Source organism: Dipodomys merriami, unplaced genomic scaffold, assembly GCF_024711535.1.
Source record: "Dipodomys merriami isolate MVZ:Mamm:240054 unplaced genomic scaffold, mDipMer1.0.p SCAF_94, whole genome shotgun sequence".
NCBI classification, from domain to species: Eukaryota; Metazoa; Chordata; class Mammalia; order Rodentia; family Heteromyidae; genus Dipodomys; species Dipodomys merriami.
The window spans coordinates 1,180,900-1,203,602 of record NW_027206557.1 but is presented as its reverse complement, the minus strand read 5'-3'; the positions used below and the strand labels follow the sequence as shown (position 1 = coordinate 1,203,602).

At 43.4% G+C, this 22,703-nt stretch overlaps 1 protein-coding gene across 9 annotated transcripts in view; it reads right to left on the bottom strand.

Annotated features, from left to right (window-relative positions):
- Elmo1 (engulfment and cell motility 1) overlaps window positions 1–22,703 on the bottom strand; it is a 444,820-nt gene that overhangs the window by 145,036 nt on the left and 277,081 nt on the right. For all 9 annotated transcript variants that reach the window (XM_070014214.1, XM_070014220.1, XM_070014221.1 and 6 more), the window contains one exon: window positions 5,557–5,693. In XM_070014214.1, coding sequence (XP_069870315.1) covers window positions 5,557–5,693 — 137 coding nt within the window. The remainder of the gene's footprint in view (window positions 1–5,556; window positions 5,694–22,703) is intronic.

Here is a 22,703-nt window from a genome sequence, read left to right as displayed (position 1 = left end):
GCTGCCTGCACCACTATGGAAGTTGAGCTGGCCTAAGACTGGGATTCCTGAATATGTCCTTGTCCTCTAAAAACACACGCACAGAAAGTCAGTGAGCTGAAAACAGTTTGGGGGGAAATCTGCTTCCCTTTTTCAGCCATCATTCACTGCCTCTAACGTGGTAAACATGGCCGTTTCTAGATCACACCAAAGTCCACTAGATATGACTGCTTGGTGGTTATTTTATGGGAAGACACTTCCAGGAGATTTCCAATGACTCCTCCTAGCCTCCCATTAGCTTGCAGCCTGGCCAAGGGCAGCTATGGCTCTGTTGAGTACAGGTTCTGACCTTGCACAGCCTCTGGAATTTTCAACAGAGGATTCTCAGCTGTGAGTCTTGAGATTCTAGCCTTTATCATCTGTGCGACTGGATGAAGTTCAAAGTTGCACTTTAACTCTGTGGAGGAGGAGGTTACATCTTTCAAATCATTGCTTTCTTCCCCTTTGGTGAATTGCAAACCCCACAAAAGTTATGTCATCTTGGCTTATAACATTGATTCTGATGGTCTAAAAGGGAAACTAATGAGCGAGCTGAACAGATTTCTTTCTTTTTTTCCCCTTCATCACCAAGGTTGGAACTCATGACTCCCTAGGTAGGTACTCTACTGCTTGCACCACACTGCCAGCTCTTTCTAGTTCAAGAGACAATTTTGAGGGAGGGTTTCCATCTTTGAGGGGGCTGGCTTAGACCATGATCCTCCTATTCAGGCTTCTTCTGCTGTACCTGAGAAGACACACACACATTCCACTACCCTCAGTTTTTTCTGTTACGATGGGACCTCATGAACTTTATCTGTCCCCAGGCTAGACTGGAACCACAATCTCCCCAGATCTCATCCTCTGATGTAGCTGGGATAAGAGTGGATGCCACTGTACCAGCTATTGGCAAATAGATAATTTTGATTGTCTTTAAAAAGGATCAGCCATCATTGGACAAGTTGGACAAGCAGTGGGGTTTTTTTTGTTTTTGCTGGAAAACTAAATCTTCATTCTCTCCAGCCACTAAGTACACAGGAATGGTGGGACCTGCTGAATGTTAGGTTGTTACCCATGATGTCTCTCCTTGGAAGCTAAGGTTCAACAGAGTTGTTAGCAGACTGGTAGAATCCACAGAATTACCAGCTTACTGCTTATTTGCCACTGCTGAATGGATTATTAATTCATTTCAGAACATAATGAGGGTGCGAGGGTTCATAGTTTTTCTTTGTCTCTCTCTTTTTTAAACATAATAGACAAAACAGTCTTCTTTAGAAAAGGAAAACACACCTCTTTCACAGACAGAATTTATCTTATGATGACTAAAAGGTCACTTTACAATGGCATGTGTCTTTTCACCTCCTGGAGTTGTTCTTACATGTATTACCCTAACACCCGATGAGATACTAGTTGCCATTTATTTGTTATTTATTTATTAATTTATTAATGAATTTTAAGGCTCAGAGTTCTTGAGGGAGCAGAGGGAGAGTTCGAGCATGTTTCTTACAGAACCAGAAAGAGGATTCCTAAATATGTCAAGAGGACATATTCAAGACACAGCCAGTCACCCTGTTCCATCAATGCTGGTGGCCTACTAGTAGTGGGTGGTATGTGTCACACACGTCAGCTAATGGGAATCCTGTTGACACGAGTCACCTTCTATCCAACCTAAGCTAGTGAAGATGGCTTTGCCCTCCTCCCTGTGGGTCAAATGATCTGTGGTGCAAATAGGCACTGAGCTACTGAATCCCAGATGATTTTTAACAGTCAGGTGGAGAATTGTTGTAACTCCCCAGCCTATGCTTTGCTCTGCAAACCTTTATTCAAAGGTCGGAACAGTGGCCAAATAAGCTTTAAGTAAGATTCTCTACCTGGATTATCCAATCCACCTGCTTCTTCTGGCTTCTTCTATCCCCCTGGGAAGCCTTTCCCAAGGCTTCTGTAGTGTCCCTAGTAATGAATAACACATGCTCTCAAATATTGGTAAGAAAAGGCAAAACTACAGAATAGAAACTCAATGGCTTGAATCCTTGGATTAACCTGCAGACTCCAACACTGAAAAGCTGGAAGAACTTTCTGAGACATCAACGTTTGAAGAGCTCTCTAGTTCGACTTCTCTTACAGAAATACAAAACCTTCCCATCTTCTGTATCTCAGACCTGGTAAAGCCGAAGGCAGGTGCTTTCCAAGCTCTCCCATGCAGACAGAACTCACACTCACAAGCAAGCACTAGTCATCTACAGACCAACATCCAAGCCGGGCAGGAGGTAGTCAGCCTTCCTTAGAGTCTGGCATGCTGTGCTGGATAAGTTAAACTTTTGAATCAAAGAGCACTGCTGCTCCAGCGATGTGCCTAAGAGAACAGATAGCTGATTCCTGGGGTCTCAGGGTTAGTAAGTAATCTCACCTTTCATGCTTGGTGAAACATGATGACGCTGGAGATGGTATCCGAGAAAGTTAAAAAAGAAATGGTGTTTGTTATGGGGCTCTTTTTAAAAGATATTTCAGAGTTTGATTTTGGATAGTCTTAGGGAACAGAAAAAAATATCACATCTATCACATTTGTTCCTAAATTCAATCTCCTGTGCTAGCAACTTAATAACAAGAAGAAATGTGAACTGACTTAAATTCCGGCACTTGTTTCTTCTTCTATTTATTCTGCATAAAGCAAAACAGGGGCTGCATAAAGCAAAACATGAGGCAGAAAAACCCAGAAAGATGATCTGTGGTCCTCATAAAGAGTCCTTCTTTATATAAAAGGCCAGATGAGGCCGAACAAGACCTGGAAAAAGGGGAAATAAATGCTACAGCAGAACTCTAGCTAGGTTATTAAAAAAACAACAACCCAAAATAAACAAAAAGGCTCAATCTGTCCATTTTAAGGAAGTTGATATGTATACCTAAGACTCCAGCATTGAAGCCCAGCACCTGTGGCTCAGGCCTGTACTCCTAGCTACTCAGAGAACTGAGATCAGAGGATCTCCATTTGAAACCAGTCAGGGTAGAAAGGACCAAGAACCAAGATATTCTGTCTTCAACTAATCAGCAAAAAGCCAGGCTGGGGGTGTGGCTCTAGCATTAGAGCACCAACCATGAGCAAGCAAGACAAGCAAGAGAAGAGCTCAAGGTTCTGAGTTCAAGCCCCAGTAATGGCAAACAAAACAACAACAACAAAAAGAAATAATCATACAACTTTGGCCAGGGGTGGGGGGAAGGAATGGGAAGGGGAAACAAAGGAGGAGGCAACAATGCTTGATAAGAAATATACTCATTACCTTGCCCATGTAATTGTAACCTCTCTGTACAGTATTTTTACAATAAAAATTTTTTTTAAAAAAGAAATAAGCTAAAAGCATAGACATGGTTCTGCTTTCTGAACTAAAGGAATAAATTCACTGCTGTCTGAAGTAACTACAACAGCAATAGCAAAGCAACACATATATGATAAAATACATAGAAATGATAATACTTTTCTATTTCATAAAGTAATCCGGGGGAAAATAACCCACACATGTGACCGTTCTTTGGTATCTAATTTGATGGAAGAAACGAACAGTCCACAATGGTCATGAGCAACCTTCTCCCAGGGGAACATGTGTCCCTACACAGAAAGCTCAGGACTGGGTCACATTCACACAGCAAGACAGAGTCTTGCTGGTCCAGGGCAAAGTGGCCTTAGTCACTTTCAAAGATGAATGATTTATCTCTCTCTCTCTCTCTGGCTTGATTGTACAAAAGCTGCCTCTTGCCTGGGCCTGATTTGCACCTGAATTGCAAAGGCTCTCATCATCAAGTGAAGTAGGAAGAGAAGGCTGGGGTTGTATCACAAACGAATTAATGTGCCCGTTTTCTCCACTGTCCCTGAATCATGCTTATCTTGGCACAGCTGCTCAGATATCCAGCAGCCCTGGGCTGCTTCTCTGGCAGTATTTTCCATTAGGGGCATCATTTGGGCCTCTTTCTGTGACCTTTACAGAGTAGGTTTGATCCTTAGTACCAGGAGAGTGAGCTAGAGTGATGGATCTAGTCACATCGAGTCCCACATTCAGGAGCAAATTAAAAGTGCCAGAAGAAAGCCAGGTGCCAGTAATCCAGGGCTATATTCCTAGCTACTTAGGAAGCTGATAAGATCACAGTTTGAAGCTAGCCTGGGCAGGAAAGCCTGTGAGATGCTTTTCTCCAATGAATTACCAAAAAGAGCTTCAAGTAGAGCTGTGGCTCAAAGTAGTAGAGCACTAGCCTTGAACAAAAAAGCTCAGGAAAGCCGGGCGCTGGTGGCTCACGCCTGTAATCCTAGCTGTTCAGGAGGCTGAGATCTGAGGATCTCGGTTCAAAGCCAGCCCAGGCAGGAGAGACCGTGAGACTCCTATCTCCAATAAAACCACCAGAAAACCGGAAGTGGCGCTGTAGCTCAAGTGGTAGAGTGCTCGCCTTGAGCTGAAGAGCTGAGGGACAGCGCCCCAGGCCCAGAGTTCAAGCCCATGACCGACCGAAAAAAAAAAAAAAAAAGCTCAGGGTCGGCACCCAGGCACTGAGTTCAAGCCCCAGGACCAATGCTTAAAAAAATAAAAAAGAGTATTAAGAGCTAAGCAAGGTACTGGTGGTTCATGCCTATAATCCTAGCTACTCAGAAGGCTGAATTATGAAGGATAAGGGTTCAAAGCTAGGCAGTGCAGAAAAGTCCATAGAACTCTATCTTCAAGTAAAGAGCAAAAAGCCAGACTTGGAGGCATGTATGGTTCAAGTGGTAGAGCACCGCAGCTGGGTGAGCAAGTTGAATGAGTGTGAGGCCCTGAGTACCATTACTTGGGAAAAAAAACATTAAAGGCTCACCTATGTCTGCCCAAGGTTACAACCAGTTAACATTAATCATGGAATTACTGCTATTTAATCAAAAGGTAAATAGTTCCTGTGCAAAAGCATGGGCTGAGCTTCTCCTTTCTTTCAGTTGCTCACCACCTCTCTCTCCACACACAGTGTGAGAAATGTGCCAGTCACACTCTTGAGAGAAATTTTATAAGGTAGAAAACCAAAGAATATTTCAGTGCAAGGACTTAACTGTTATTTAAACCACGAACTGCTTCAGATAAACTTACTCGATTCCCTGAAAACAGATCTTGTGTTTTAATAAAATTTCTTTTTGAGGAAAGATCTACAGATTTCCATACCTGCACAAGCTACAGAGAAACCAACAGATGGAGCAGAGCAGTCTCCTGGGTCATGGGGATCCATGCTGTCTCTTGTACAAATGGGAGACGGTTCCTCCCCAACTGAGCTTGCGCCACCAACTCAGATCCCCGCATGCCATGACGGAAAAGGTTCACCCTCACCATGGTTCCTCTATGCAGTGCTGCTGGTGGCTACAGCAGACATCCCCTAGTGAATGCTGCCATTTGGAAACAATGGAAAAGCCATCTTCCTCTTTCTCTCACCGCCAGCCACCTTCTCCATGTGCTGAGTGCCCCTGGGGGTGCCAGAGCCCGGGAGAATGCCGTCCCCCAGAGAATTCAGGCTCCTGCCTCTTCCTCAGGCCCACCTTACCTTGTTGAAATCTTCGGAAGTTGCCCGCATCTCCTTCCAGGTTTTGTTCAGGAGTTGGATACAGATGCAGAAAAATTCCTCAAAGGATCTGTCATGGGTGAAGAACATCGGGTGGAAGTCATTGCAGGTCTCGCTGGCTGGAGGAATAAGATGGGAAAGAAAAGAAGCCCCTTGAAAACTGTGGAATGAGCCAACATGCCCTGAACAGGTCCTGCACACAGTCACATTTGCTAAAGAAACCATAGAGAACAGACATTTCTATTGTTTGGTGCCAGTCCTGGGGTAGGCTCGTGTTCTACCATTTGGCCACAGCTCCACTTTTGGCTTTTTGGTGGTTAATTAGAGAGATAGGAGTCTCACACTTTCCTGCTCGGGCTGGCTTTGAACCATGATCCTCAGATCTCAGCCTCCTGAGTAGCTAAGATTACAGGCATGACCTCCTAGTAAGAACGGGTATTTTTTGAGATGGCATCCAAAGGATGCTCCCATATACTTTAGCAGCTGTAGGTCAAATAGTCAGGCCTTCCCTGGCATGTATCTTGACTCTAGAATATTGGTTCTGAACCCCTGCCAGCCTTTGGGGTCCCCTAGGTCTTTGTCCCCATGTGCTGGTGTTGGGGTGAGCTCTGTACCTGCCCTCCTGACCTTAAAGATTCTTCACTTGCATCCTTATACACAGATCCTCTGTCACCTCTAATTTTTTCATGTTTTCAAAGAATAACTTGGCAGAAGCCACACTTTCCTGAATACATGATTCATTCCAACTTTGGACATAGCATCCATGATTATGTCCCCAGGGGCCTCTCTCTTCTCTTACAGCAGTAAGTGGGGAACACTGAGATCATTAACCACTTGTTTTACATTCCTAGGCCCAGATGACTGGAGGTCAAAGCAACCTGAATGGCTCTGAAGGCCTCAAACAAACCTACAAACTCAGCTCATGGTATCTCAGAGCCTACCCATCCTGTGTTTTCCAGAGTTGGATCAGCTCCAGATACCACTCTCCTCTAATGGACCATCTCTGCAGCCCCTCCCTGTATCCAAGCTGTCTGGACTTTAATCACCTTTTTGCATCTATATTTCAGGTAATCTTTTTAATATACAAACACCCATATGGATTGTTACAAACACTGGAAGAACTTTTATTTTAATGGGATTTCTATATAGACAATTAGTCTTCAAGATCCAGGATGGTGGGATTTCAGACCCTGGAAGTCCAGGAGGAGGGGACAATGGGAAGGGAGCTTGGAGTAGAGCCCTGCTGCTTGTCATATGGATGAAAGTCCACTCTTCTCTCTGAGTGGAGTGGACTTTCCAGTGACTGAACCCTGGCCAAACCCAAAGGAATTATGCCCTCTTGTCTTACAAGGCCATCATTAACTTATGCCAAGCTCTTCCATCTTCAACCTTTCTGAATATCAACAGCAGTAACAAGTGGGTGTGAGTCATACTTTCAGAAAAGCACAGCCAGATCTAAAGATCAGGAAATGCTGTGTTCTCCCACAAAAGGTAAGGGCACAGACTAGCTGCAAAATATGTGTGTGCAGAGGGTCTCAGGGCACAAGTCCAGCCCAAGGCCAATGGGGAGCAACTCACCTTTGTCTTTCTGAGACTGATTTTCTTAGCTCAAAAAAAAAGAAGGGGGAGGAAGAGGAGGAGGATGAGGAGGAGGAGGAAGAGGAAGAGGAGGAGGAGGAGAAGGAAGAGGAAGAAGTCAGGCACTGGTAGCTTAGGCCTGTAATCATAGCTACTCAGGAGCCTGAGATCTGTGGACTGAGGTATGAACCTAGTCTGGACAGGAAAGTCCGTGAAACTCTTATCTCCAATTAACTACCATAAAAGCTGGAAGTGGAGGTGTGACTCAAGTGGTTGTATGCTAGCCTTGAGCAGAAAAGTTCTGGGACAGTGCTCAGGCCCTTAGTTCAAGCCCCAGGACAACACAATAAGTACATAAATAGATAAATAAATAAGTGAAACAAAATCTCCTCTACCATGCCTGTAGGCTTCAGAGATGATCTCATAACATGCTTCATGGGAAAGGATAGTTAACCTAGACATGGGCCAAGGTGGAAGTGATGAGACAGAAAGCCTTGTCCCAGTGCAGTGTTTCTAGAAAGATGGGCTGTGATGAGACTTTTCCCTGAACTCTTCATCCAAGCTGCGCACAGGTATGCAATGAGATGCTACTGGCAGAGAGAGCAGTAAAGGTAAAGCTCTGACCCCAGCCATAAGGCTATTTATATTGAGAGAGCTGGGAACTCCCTCAAGGATGGATAGTGCTGGCAGCCAACAGGACGTCAGCTGTCAGTCTCACTTGGAGCCAAGGAAACTGACAAGTCTACAGAAGCATGGCCTTGAGGTCTAGTGTGGTCTTATGGGTACTTGATGCTCCAGGTTTTACTGGAGCTGAGACAGCTCCACAAAAGTGAGACCCAGTGTGGCCTCATTCTCACTGGCATAGGAAGAGGAAAGGAAGCCCGCAGATGAAAGGCAGTTTTTGGTGGGTGGGTGCTCAGCATCATTGCTTCCTTGTATAAATAAGGAAGGTCAAGCCTGCAGAAACAACACTTTTCATCATGAGCTTAATTTAGGTGGCCCCAAGTGGGCACCGGAAGCCCCCAGTGTAGCTGAGCCAGCAAGCAGCAGGCTTTCATTGCTATCAGAAGCAGAGGTCATTTCCTGATGACTCCTGCTTTGAAAATTTAATTCTTCCACTTACTCACCAAGGTTAGCCTTACTCTGCCTTCAACAGAGACCCGGATCGTGACCTGCAGTCCCATGGGCCCTATGGCAGGTGCACAGATAGCCTTAAAGGTTGAGAACATCTGGCCGCGTGATAGCATGAGAACATCTGGCCACATGATCACAGCCCCCTTGCCACTCATCCCACCACCACTGGCGGCCTGCCAGGACTGCTGTGGCTTAAGTGAGTTATGCCACTTATTACACCAAGTACACCAGGAGGTGCTAATTGTTGCTCTCCTTTTCTGTGGCTTCCTCTCCTCTCTTCTCCTCTTCTCTTCCCCCCTCTCCCCAGCTCTCTTCTCTGCCTCCCTCACCTCTCCCCACCACTCTCTAGGAAGAAGTAGGAAGGAAAAGGCAGGGAGTACAATGGTCACAGTTGAATATACTTGCATTCAAATAGCAAATGGGATGCTCTATAGCAGGCACTTAGATAATTAAATTGACCTGTTTCATCACTTGCAAAAATACATAAACATATAAAGTTAATAAGCATCAGTTCAATTGCCTATATATGATACATGATAAAAGAACTAGGCATACAGTATGGGCTTAATAAAAGGTGTCTATTACTTCCTATTTTTGTTGACAATAGCAGCATACTAATCGTTTCTCCCATAGCCTGACAATTCTAAGAGAGATCTAGAAAAGAGCCTTGGGGATCCAGTTGATCAATCATTTTCACTAACTATATCAAAACCTAGGAAAAGATTTCAGCTCCCAAAGCTTCAATGGCACCTGGAAGGTAACAGTGCCAGGAACACGTCTAAGAGCTTTCCCAATCTGAAATCTTGAATCAATAACAACAAAGGGAAGATTTTTATCTGCATTTTACAACTGATAAAACCAAAAAGGGAAGTGTGGGAGCCAGGAGTCCAAGCCAGAGTCCAATCCAGCGAGTCTGGCATGCCATTACCCTATGCTCCTTGTTTTGTTTTGCGTTGTCTTCTCTTTTGTGAGAGGTTCTAAATATGTGCCCTGGTTGACCTTGAATTCACAATGCAGCCCAAGCTATCTCAAACTGTCTGTCTTTCTGCCTCAGCCTTCCAGTGCTGGGATTACAAGGCTGCACTGTCTTATACGCTTGAAGGTTCTTCCTTTGCAGCAAGGAATGGTAAACCAGGAATTAAGAACAATTTGATCACAGGAAAGGATGAAAAGACTTATGTGGATGTAAGATGCATGATTTCTTTTTTGAAGGATGTTCCCATATTAAAGGAGAAGATAAGTATGCAATATTAATGCTTTTCCTCTCACGCTTCCAAATGCAGACATTTAGGACTGAAGGTTCTCCAACATGAAAGGCCCTAGGTCATCTGAGCCTTTGGAAGGAAAGAGCTGTCAAAAGGGCAACTGGTTTACCTACAAGTTGATAGAAAACTAAGAGCCCAGCAACTAGTTTTTGAGGTCTAGCTCTGGGCAACACCACCTACACGCTGGGTCATCTGAAAACTGAGTTCAACCCCAGAGGATGACTATATTCATCACTTATGCAGTGGACCCATCCCAATTGTGTGTCTAGGAATGTTAAGCTTGTACTTCATTGTACTGATGAGCTAAGTCTCAAGAATAACATCCTTAATTCAGAGTCTTAAAAAACAAGCGAATAAAAACAAAGAGGATGAGATTTTTATTTTGCTGCCTTTTAAGGAAGACAATAATGCTTGTTGAGAAAAAAAAGAATGGAATTAACAGGCAATGATTTTATAAATGAAATTTAGAGATGCTTTCAATGAGATAAAAATAGTAAGACGCTAAAAAAAACCCAAATTGTTTTTAAGCACAGGATTTTAAATTGTCTTTAAGCACACTATTTTTAACACAATGAGATGCTGCTTTTTATGTAAAAAGAAGCAACTCACTGGTCTGAAATACAAAGGTATTTTCAGGGTTGAGGGTGGGATGGATTCTATTAATTTGCTATCTAATTCTTTTATAAGCAGGCTATGTTTGAAAGCAACCATAACCTACACACTTAGGCTTTTAAAATAAGAAGAAGGCAAGAGCCTTTTGTGGCTCGTTGCCTATGGACTTGGTCCATCAGCCATTGCTGTGACACAATGCCTGAGGATGGGTTCTTTGTGAAGAAAAAGGAGTTTATTTAGCTCGCAATTTGAGTTTGAGGAACAAAGCACTAGCATCTGCAGACTCTAGACTCCATCCCACAGGGCAGATGGAATCATTGTGGGGTTGAATGAGATCCAGAGATCACCTAGCTTGAAGGAAGCCAGAGAAAGAGCACCCATTCTCATGACAGAACTCACCTCAAGACACCAACAATACTTCCTCCCCAGGGCACACCTCCACTGACCTAACTAGGTTCCATATCCCCGCTCCTTAGGTGGGGAGGGGGTGTGGTGCCAGGGCTTGAACTCAGGGTTACATGCTTGCTAAGGAAGAATTCACCACTTGTGCCACACCCCAGCCCCTTTATTGCTTTAGTTAATTTTCTGATCGGGTCTTGTGTTTCGCCTGCTGTTGGCCTGGACCATTATGTTCCTATGTGTACCTCCCATGTAGCTGGGTAGCTGGGATTATAGTCATGAGCTACACCACTTCTCAATACTGTTACAATGGGGATCAAGCCAGCATGAGCCTTGGGGAGTATGGTACAGCCACAGCAGGACACTGAATGCATTAGTTCTTTTCCGTGGGCTAATAATGTGAGTTTTGAATCAACCGAGGAGTCTCAGGAAAGATAAGATGTGCAAAACAGCAAATAAATACTAAGGAACAAGAAGGAAGAATGAGCTGTAGAACTGCCCTATGACTTTGAGAAGGTCATCTCAACATCTGGGTCCAGGTTTCATACCTGTAAATAACATGCACTGGTTGAATTGTAAGATTCCTGCCAAATATATTAGCCTTGAGTGTGAAAGCTCAGGGGATAGAGTCCAGGCCCTACACTCTCTCTCTCTCTCTCTCTCTCTCTCTCTCTCTCTCTCTCTCTCTCTCTCTCTCTCTCTCTCTCTCTCTCTCTCTCTCTTCTCTTTTTAAAAAAAGATTGGAGACTGTACCTGTAGTAGACTTTAGATCCTGAGATTTCCTTTACTGTTAGGATAGCTAAACACTTCATTTCGGATGTTAAGGAGTCACCATGACATTTGCTAGCAAATGTTTGATGAGCTGGTATTTACTCTTCATAGAAAATTGTTAGTTGTTTTTGCATCCTTTAACCTCTTTGCCCCACTGAATGCAGACCATTACAGAGGAAGATTACTTGACTGAAAACAGAATGACAGATGACACAGGCAGGCACATGAAGAATGATCTTTTTTTCCTGGGGACTTTCTAAGAGACATATAACTTTTGATATGCTGAAAAGCTTTCTGCAAGATCCTCATTATGTTAAAAGAGACTTCGTGTAACTTCCAGAGACTAGGGGAACACAGAGATGGAAGTCTCGATGCAATGTAGAATACTGTTACTCTGGCATTACAAATTGGTTTGTTAACAATGGTCTTGGGAAACTGGTGCCCTTTGAAGGGGAGATAAATAAGGCCAAGAAAGGACATTTTAACTGCAAAATTATGAATTGCTGAACAGGGGGTTAAATCACCCATCCATACTCCAAAGGATTTACCCAATGGAAAATGCCAGAGCAGGGATGAAGTCCCCTGAACAGCAACTCAAAAATAGAACTATTTGAGGGTAGAGGGTGGGTCTGGGTTAGATATTCATGAAATCTCAGATTCAAGTGTGTATTTATACCTCTGCAGAAGAATCATCTTCCTGTCCCTTAGAAAACCTTGACTTTTCTATTTTTAGCCCTGGTATTTCTCAACGGCTTGACTCTGGAGGGTGAAACAGTGTGGGAAGGTGATAAAAGTTCAGAACCCTTTGTAGGTAGGAGAGTGAGGTGAGAATGAGGTGAGGGGAGGGATGAACCTGGTGCTCCCTAGCAGCCCTGAGGCCAGCCAACACAGACACGCCACCTCTGAGATTTCAGGCTGGGATCTGAGGCATTAAACCTTCTCAGCCCCTGGAGTCTGACTTAATACAACTTGGATGGTCTTTTCTACCAAGTCTAAAAATAGTGTGAAATCCACACTGGAAAAACACAGCAGCTAGTCCAATGCTTTGTTCACCTTCCCTAAGGGCTTTTCTTTTTTGGACATGGGGAAGGGAGTATTTGCTAATGTTAGGGCTAAAAAATCACTCCCAAAGCACCTGGAGTCTGCCAATTCAGCAAAGTGACTGTGTCCTATCACAGGAGCCCAATGTATTAGCAAAACACCAGAGGCTCTGTAGCCAGGTTGGCCTGCGTACAAATCTTGGTACTCCTACCCCAAGAGCAATGTGACTTCTCAGACTATGACCACCTTATAATTACCCTAGACCTCAATTTCCTCATTAAAAACACCAGTACCTTTGAACAAGACATCCACCAGAATGGCTTAAGTGCAAAGATATAAGATAATCATTGGTAGTAAGGCTCCAGGCCAATAAAATCATTACACAATAAAAACACAATTTGTCCACGGTAATGAGAGATAATGCTGTTTCTATTTTTTTTTTTTTTGTAGTACTGAGGTTTGAACTCAGGGACTCACATTTGCTACATGAGAGCTTTACCAACTAAACCATGCCCCCCAGCCCTTTTTGCTTTGATTTGGTGTTAGATTTGGAGTGGAATTGTTTGCCTTCATCCTTCTATCTCTGCCCTCCAAGTAAGTGAGATTACAGGTCTGCACCACCATACCCAGCCTTATGCTTGGCATCTTTTTAATGGAATTAGATTTGGGTCATTGGAAAATGTCAGTTAATGTAGAATCTAATTAGTTGATATTTTAGTGCACCAAGGTTGATTGGTAAACCAGGTAAAATGTTAGCACAAAGCAGTTAGGAGTACAGAAGCCCCTTTCATGTCTCTGGGCCTCTCCTGCTAATGATGAGAATAAATATATCTTCTATCTAGAAGAACTGAGTGGAAATAGACATAGGAAGAGGATTCCCATAAAACATAGCACAATGCAAGACATGCACTAAGCATTCAATAAATGTTAGTCATAAAAATGTTGAGCAGAAAATAAATAAGATGTATACAGTATTTTTGTTTTCTCTCCAAAATGTCCCTTTTGGGTTAAGGTTTAACTTGCAGCAAAAGTTTATTTACTTAGGTTATGAACATTCCCAGGAAGTGCAAGGGATGTCACTTCCTGAAAGTTGGAAGGCTCTGCCAGGTTCATCTCATGAGATGTTTAACCAAAAGACAATATATTGAATTTCCAGTAACTAAGGGTTTCTGAGAGAGGAGCCTCCTAGCATTGGCTTATAATTAAAACATAATCTTGCTGATCCGACATGCCTTCACTGAAATGCCAAGAGCTAAAGAGCCAGAACCTTGGTCCTTGATACCTCCTCTGGTGGAAGAAAATAATAATCCTTGCTCCAGCCTCTGACAGGTCTAACTCATGGCTCTTTCTTGGCCCAAATAGAAAAAATAGGCAGGAAAATAAAGGAACTTCTTGGAAACAAGGATCAAATTGGTGATGTCTGTTAGCAATGCACAACTGAGTGTGGGTCACATCTTTCTCCCTTAGTGTTACTGGGGTTTGAAATCATGGCTTTGCCTTTGATGGGCAGGAGTTGTACCACTTGGACCACACCTTGACTCCTTTGGGTTCTGGTTATTTTTGAGGTAAGGTCTTGGCTTTTTCCCATAAGCTGACATGGCCTGTGATTCTACTAGTTATGCTTCCCAACGCAGGTAAATTAACTATCATCATAGCCTACTTTTTCTATTGAGATGGGGTCTCATGAGCTTTTCCCCATGGGCTGACCTCTGTGTCATTCCTCATCTTAGCCTCCTGAATATCTATGATGACAGGCATATGTCGCCAGCTCACAGCCTGACACACACACTTATGGTGCTAATATATGCTATCTAGCTTCAGGAGACCATAGTGTTGAATATAGTACATGAGCTCAACCTGTGGGTCAAGCTGATGGGCCTACACAGGTGCTTCTGGACAAGTCATATTTGAATTAACACCCTCCCCCCAGTATCATGGCTTCTACAACATGACTGAACATCAGCCAGTCAGCCAATCCATCCAAGGTCTGCACAAAACACAAGAAGGGAGAATTCTGCTCTCTTTTCCTTCCATAAAACTTCTTGAAGTGGGAGAGGCCACTCCTTCATTCTCTTGACCCAGGACTGGGATTTAAACTACCAGCTACTTCTCAGTCCTCCAAACATGAATCGAGAGATTCATGGTAGTAAGATATGGTAGTAAGAGATATATCTTAGCTTCCTGGGTTTCTAGCCTCCAGACAGCAGATCTCTGGGACTCCCTACCTCTGAGAGCTATATGAGTCAATTTTTCATAAGAAATCTCACAAATATTTGTTTTCATCAATACAGTTGAGATTTCTTATGAGGATATAAAATATGTATATATACACACATATATAGTATTAATCTTGTTTCTGTACAGTAACAACTAGCTTCCTTCAAAATGATACAATTCCCAAATTTCTACAGTGTTGTACTCCTAAAAGAGGACAATATTGTATAAGAAGCACAATTATTACACAAATTCAGCAGAGATGAGTCTGCATCCAATGATGTAGTATATCAATGGTGTCAAGCAGTGGTGTAAAACAATGGTCATTCCCTAGTCCACAGCATAGTGACTTTCCAGCATTCATTCACCAGTACAGGAGCCCTGAGCCCTGAGCTCATCCTGCACCCCCCCCCCCAGGCTCTATCAGAATGGACATGGCCTCCAAGTTTCCTTGAGAATACCTAGGACATGATAACCTGGACTGTGGGAAGAGGGGAAGATATGGGATATTAGGAGTAACAATCATGCTTTTGCCCAAGTGGGACTTGAGAGGATAGACTGATATCACCGTGTGGAAAAAGAGCTAAACCCCTAATATTTTTGCTTCAAAGGGTTCCATTCTGTGCCTTGCATGAGAAAGCCTAAGGACCACACTCTCTGCTGTCTGGGGTCACGTGGGAAAGCTGCAAGAGGCCTTTTTCTGCATACAGACAGCGAACCAGGTACCTCAAAAAATACATCCTGAAACACCTTGGCAATATTTTAGGAAAAGGTCAAGCTTCACACAAGCTCTTGACTGAGATTTACTGTGAAGGGGAGAAAAAAAGGCAAACGAAAGGATAAGACATTAAATACCAAGCCATTAACAGCTGGCCAAGAGAACTTGAAAAGGACGGAATCTAAATAGCTAGCAGGGCACCTGCAGAACTGGCTGGGGCAAAGCAGGTAAGTTATTTATTTCAGAGCACTAGAATGACCATGCAAAAGGAGCTGCTGTATTCCAAGAGCTTTTATCAATTTCCATCATGATTCCATGAGTCCATGGGAGATTCCATCCCTCCCACCATACAGGTAGGGAAACTAAGGCAGGGAGGAATTAAGTAGGAGAAAGAGCAGGACTTCGGAGTCCCTGGAGTCCTGCTGCTCATGAGAAAGACATTTCCTTCCAAGGAAGAAAGTTCATGTTTTCTAGAATTTGCTGACTAAAAATCATTCTAATTCCACATTTTTCCTCTCTATTAAAGTCTTGATCTTGCCAAGGTAATTTTCTGGTTATGTAATTTTTATAAAAGACTAAGGGCTCATGTTTCCTCTCTTATGGGTAAATTAGATCTAAATTAGAAACACACATAGAAATATATACAGGGCCACATGCATATACATATTGGCTAAAATATAGTATACACAGGGGAGGATTCCAGTGGTGTAACTCCTCTGAACAACTAACTTACAAAATGACTATCAATGGGCAGAAATGTTTTGTCAAAGGGAGGAGGAGGTCAAGGATAGAGGGGCAGGTGAATGGAGAGAGGAAGGTTGGGTGGATACGGTTACAATATTCAATGTACATATGAAAAATGGAGCCAGGCAATGTGATGGAAGGGTGATACTGTGGAGATGCATTATATTCAAAAACTAACAAAATGACTATAAAAACTACATTTTCCAATTTGTCTATGACAACCAATTATTTCTAAAGAATTGTCACTGCCTTAATGACATAAAAAAAAACAAATTAACAAACAGGCAAACCACAACAATTTGTAAGGACCTTTTATTTGTGCCGTAGCTTAAATGGAGCCTTCCTCAATGAAGAAAACACAGAAGAAAGGAGATCTATGTGGATTCCTTAAAAACACCTTCAAAATTATTTGGTGGCCATTAAGATGGAAAGAAAGGGGGGACAGGAATTAGCCCGCTAAAAAGTAAAAGAAATACTTGGGGAACAGTTCCCCTAATCTCACCCGCATAGTTCAGGGTATCTTTGTGTACTTGTTTTCTTATCCAAGGTTCTGTTCTCAACTGTATTTATTTTCCTACGCTTTGTGCTCACCCACAGTGACTCATGGAACTCGTGTGCAATTCCATTCTCACTGTTGCCAAATCATTGGGTTCCTCTTATTTCCTTAGTCTCCAGACAACTGTCTCCTAAAGAGACCATGTCAATGGCCCTGAGTCAGGTTGAACTCAAAATGGACAAAGATGACTTTATCATCCCCATGGCTAGCACAAGCTTACTGAATCCCAATCGACTCTTCAGACCCCACTTAGTTGCTTTATCTCACATGTGTACAGCTCTCTCCTCCCTCTCTGTCCCTGGCCTTGTTCTGTTGCTGGGAATGGCTCTCAAGGTTAAGAGACAAGGCTCCAAAATGTCCCCCAGGCTCCTCAGAGAGATCCACACAAGCAACCACGAGGGGCCACTGTGAAAACCTAATGACAGCCACACCTGTCTTCTGCTTCAAATTCTGAACTCCTAACTCCTTAATATCTCTTTACAACATGGGCCCTGTCTACCCCTAGGTGAGCCCACACCTTTTATTATCTTCACATAGTTGTACAAAGGAGGTACCACATAACAAAGCAGTGTGTGAAAACAATGCATGTGTCACCCTCTTCAACATTCTCGCCTCCCTTCCACATATCCCTCCCCTTACTCTTCTTCACTTTGTGGTATACACAATGAATTCTTGGCTGCCTTCTCCCCATCTTCTACACTTCATTTGTCTACCCTTCTCCCCTTGATAAAGGGGCTGTTCTGTTGTTGTTCTATGCTGATACTGGCACTTGTATTTAGTGCCTCCTGCAGTTGCTCAGTTTTTCCTTCACAGCTGCTGCTCTACCACTTGAGCCATGCCACTTGAGCCACTTCCACCTTTATGCTGAATCCCTCAGACTTCCCTGCCCAGGTCAGCTTTTAAATTGAGATCCACAGATCTCAACCTCCTGAGTAGCTAGGATTATAGGTTTAAGTGAAACTCCCAGTATGTATTTGTCAAGAAAGAAGAGAGAGAGAATATCAATGTATTGAGAACACATAGAATGACCAAAGACATAAAGTGCTCGCACGACTCCTAGACTTGAATATAGACTTCACCTCTACCTTTCAGTGTCATGCCTTTCTTCTGCAATGGCTCCCACGGATCTGCCATGGTCCAGGGTACCTGTTTTCTCCTTGAGGCATCCTTCAACTCCCATCACCTACAGTCTGGTCCTATGTGTCTCCATCTCACCCTGCACCAAGTATTCAACTCTAAGATCTTTGAGGCTTGGGACAATGTCCTCTGTCTTCATATACTCTGTGCTTAGGGCCTTAAAACTTTTTATATAAGGTATGGTTAGACTTGATTGAATGGAGCAAAGTTGCTGATATTGCTGCTTTAGGGAAGCTTTCATCCTCTTACACTAAAATATTGCACTACAATACTGTATTCTTGCTAGCACCACTTGCTCATTAAACACCAGCCACATAAAACATGACCACAGGAGAAGGCTCCGTGCAGACCCAGCCCACACATTTCAGAGCTGAGCTAAAATAAGCTCAGCAAGTGTGTGGGACTGAGCCCATCATACCAGGAAACACACCCTCCCATACTTAACAAAAGCCTTGTTTGGCGGGGTTCTGGCTCCTGGTTGCAGGCCTGCATGAGTCACTGGAGGAACAGCCCATTAGAGTGAACCCCACTGACTGGCTTCCTTTGTGCTCCATGAGAGACAGGAAAGATGACTTGCAGCTAACTCAGGCTCCTCACAAGAAAAAAAAAAAAAAAAGAGCTGTTCTGCCTTCTTTCCTATTATCTGTGTTTTGCAGGCTCTGTTGGCTCCTTGAACATCTAAGGGGGCAAGGGAACAACAGGGAAGAGGCAGTGGGCAGCTTGAAACTGGCATTCCTTATTTTAACAAGGAGTTCTACTGTAAAGCATCTTTTATCCGAGCAGCACAGAAACAGGGTGCTTGCATTTCTCTGGGGACGTCAGTAACTTGTCACTACTGTTGTCAATCAATGGGGAAGAGAAGGGACCTTGTGCAGGTTGACACCTGCCACTGGTCTCTTGGATGGGTTGGCTGGATCATGTTCTCTTAGTTGTCATGCCCAAATTCTTGGCCAAGCAGAAAGACATTCTCCCACACAATCACACCAGTATCAGAATCCAGGTGAGAGGCCCATCAAACTAAAATTATCTCCCATATGACTTTCAAGCTCCAACATGAAACTTCCCAGCAAAAGAGTTTTAGGTTCCATGACAGTTCAGTTCAATAAGGTTAACTTCTTTCTTTCCATTCCAAAACAATTTTTGAGTACTTATCCACTGAGATGAAAAGGGTGGACCATGCCTAGAAAAGCCATGGGATAAAGTACAGTGAGTTATATACACACTAGCCCCTAGTTATCGGCAAGGTTTCCAAGACACCCAATGGATATCTTAAAGCCTGGATTGTAACAAGCTACATAGACACAAACGTATGAGAAAGTCAAGATTGTCTATCTTTTCACGTAAAGGATGCCCTTTGCATTTTCTCTTCAGCATATTCAAATCTCCAATGTTATTACTTTTGCTTTTGGGGGCAATTATGTAATGTAAGGATTACTTAACACAAGCACCATGATATCTTAACTGTTACTGTGATACTCAAAGCAGCTCCCCAGTGAGTAATGGGTGGGTAGCATACACAGCGAGAATACTCTGGACAGAAGTATGGATGCAGTGAGAGGCTGCAAAATGCCATCATACTCTTGCTCCAAATGCCATGCCATTGAAAACTTATGGATTATTATTGTGATTTTCTACATAATGCCATTGGATCGTGTTTGGTCAGAGGAAGTTGAAACTACAGAAAGCAGAAGGATGGATCAAGAAGGGATAAGTGTATCACAAAAGAAGGATAGGCAAAGGACTCAGAGACTACAGAGGGAGGAAAGATTTATTTTCTTAGAGGAACTAGTATATGAGTTTTACCAAAGTATGGGTAAAATCTAACTCATAGTTCTGAATGTTTCTTTCAGAACAATTTCCCACTCAGACTCATCTCAAATTTCATTTACATTCAGACTCAAGGTTCTATAGTTATTTGGAAGCCCTTGAGATACATGTGTTTGAAGATCTGCAAAGGATGAATTTGTGTGCATGGGTTTGTCGGGAAGAGCTTTATGGTAGCCAATAAACAAAGCCGATCAGAGACAGGCTTGGTCCAAATTGCTCTGCTTTCCCTGGGATCCTGTGCAGAGAATTCTGTCTGTGCTTTAATAAAAGGGGATAAAAATACCCACCACCTACTTAAGCTCAGAGGCAGGCAGGCTGCAAGGATGGCTCGTGTGCACAGCACTCTGAAATTTTCCAGAGCAAAGTGTGTTATAAAAACAAAGCTTTGCTATCAGGAATGCGCCAGGAAAATGAAGCCAGGTGCGTATAGAGAACACGTGTGCAGAAAAAGCAACACAGGAGCCTCACTTCCCAAAGCCAGCATCCTCTAAGCAATAGCAAACTGATACACACACACACACACACACACACACACACACACACACACACACACACACACACACACACACACACACACACACACACACACACACACACACACACACACACACACACACACACACACACACACACACACACACACACACACACACACCCCAAGTTGATGACAGCATACAAATCTTAGGATTGTTATAATCAACAAATGACAGACAATGAAAAGTCAACCAAGAGTATGTTTTAGCTGTGGAATTTTCTCCTAAAAACAGAATCAAAGACAAGGTACCTGTAGTTCACACCTACCTATGTAATCCTACATACTTAGGAGATCAAAAATAGAAGGATCATAGCTTTGCTAGCCTGGGCAAAAAAGTTTTTGAGAACACCTCCCCTCCCCCCAAACATGCGCCTGTCAGCCTAAGCTATGTGATAGGCTAAGAACAGGTGGATCACAGTCCCATGCCACTAGGACAAAAAAAAATTTGAAGTTAGAAGAAGCTGGGTATGATAACACATGCCTGTTATCCCAGCTACAACTGCAAGCAAAACAAGAGGGTCACTGTCTAGGCATGGCTTTGGGCAAGAAGTAAAACCCTATCTCAAAAATAACCAGTGCAAAAGAGGGCTGGAGATATGGCACAGTACAGCAACTATCTAGTAATCAGGAAGACCTGAATTCCTAATTCAGTACTGCCTTAAAAAAATTAAACAGAAGCAAGACAACACTGGAGGTGGAATAAGGTATGTGATAAGTCTGGTGAACAGAAGTGGTAACACCAGGGTGTGGACTCCCCTAGCAGGAAATGTGTGAAGACATTGTATGCAGAGACGAGAGAAGAGAGAAAGGTCACTCTGCTCACTGCTTGAGTTTGCAGAAATCATAGGAAAATGAAGGATCCACTGTAATGCAGGAGTAGGGAGAAGGAAGGAGAAAGTGCAGGGTAGGGAAAGGGAGGGAAGGGCAGGGAGGAGGAAAACCAGGCTAAAGTGACGTAGATTAAGGATACCACTGGCAATGGGGTCCAGTGGAATTTGTAGAGAATACGCTTTTTCATTAAGAAACAAAAAAAAAAAAGGCAAGACTATGCTTCTTACTAAAACAATAGGATTACAATAACGTGGCCATTGCAAATTAGGTGGTAACTAGCTCAACTCCCAGGGAAGAAAAATGACATGTCTCCCCTATGAAGAGAATACAATATGTGTTTTTAACATTTTAACCAAAGAAAACCTGCAAGGAAGAGGCTTCTCCTGAAGATGGCTTTGCTCACACAGATCCTGCAGGTTTGTATGGAAGGGTGACACCTATTTTTCTGTGATTTTCAGTAACTGGAAAGGTTTTTGTCACTACCCCAGGTGAACATTTATGCTCATTTCTCAGGCTGCAAATCAGTCAAACATGGGATCAGTCATTCCCTCTCTGGGTCCTAGCCAATTTCTGTCCACTAGGCCTTCCCTCAGGGGACTTGGGACACCACACCATATCTTTCTGTGACAAAGACCCAACAAGCTGTGCCATGGGGTGAGACCTGAACAGACTAGACCCAGGCCCACTGCCCCTGGTGAAGGACTGGGGGGGGGGGGCAAAGGTAGGTAAGACACACCTAATTCTCCAGAATATTCACATAGCAGAGAGGAGAGGTAGGGCCTCAGGGAAAGTAGGCTGAGGCCCCTACTCCCCCATGAGAGAACCCATTGAATCTCCCCTTAGACAGAATCCTCAGGAAGCCCAAATGCAGGTTGGGGTTTTTGTTTGTTCGCTAGTTTGCTTGTTTCAAGACATATTGCATTTTTGCCCAAATGGGATGTTATTGAGATACATGCAAAGATACACGAACACAAGGCTTCAGGATATGATTGATCTAGCCACGTGGTGGCTCACACCCGTAATCCTAGCTATTCAAGAAGCTGAGATCTGAGGATCAAGACAGACAAATCCAAAAGACACTTAACCAATTAACCAGCAAGAAGCCATAAGTGGAGGTGTGACTCAAGTGACAGAGTGCCAACCTTGAGTAGAAAAAGGCAAGCAAGAGGGAGAAGCCTGAAGTTCAAGTCCCAGAACCAGTGGGTGCACACACAGAGACATGGTTTGCCTAAGCAGCTGAAATCCTTCAAAAAAAATAAAAAAGTTGCTGTGAAATAAAGGAGCCTGCGAGTGGCTGTGAACTTCCCAGGTGAGTGGCACAGCTCTGATAACTGAGAGCCTAACAGACATCTCCAGAAGGCACAGCCCTGATTCAGCACAGACGAGAGCCTGCTACTACCACGGGACCACAGGGCTGAAGAAGATGCATTCCTCCACTATCCTCGGTGGTTCTCCCCAGGGGACCCACCAAGATGGTCTCACTGGAAGCCAAACAAAATGAGAAGTCAAAAGCTCTGAGCATGAGCTCAATGTCTACATCCCAAAAAGGGTTTTTGTTTTTTGTTTTTTTCCTTTTTGGTAGTGCTGGGATTTGAATTCAGGGCCTTCCTCTTGCTTGCCAGCAGTTCTACCACGAGACAGTCCATTTGTTTTGACATTTTCTGCATACAATCTCATGCCCTTGCCAAGATCAGTCTTGTCTCTCTCATGTAATTGACATTACAGGTGTGTTTTCTGAGATAGGGTCACACTCATGTTATGCCTAAG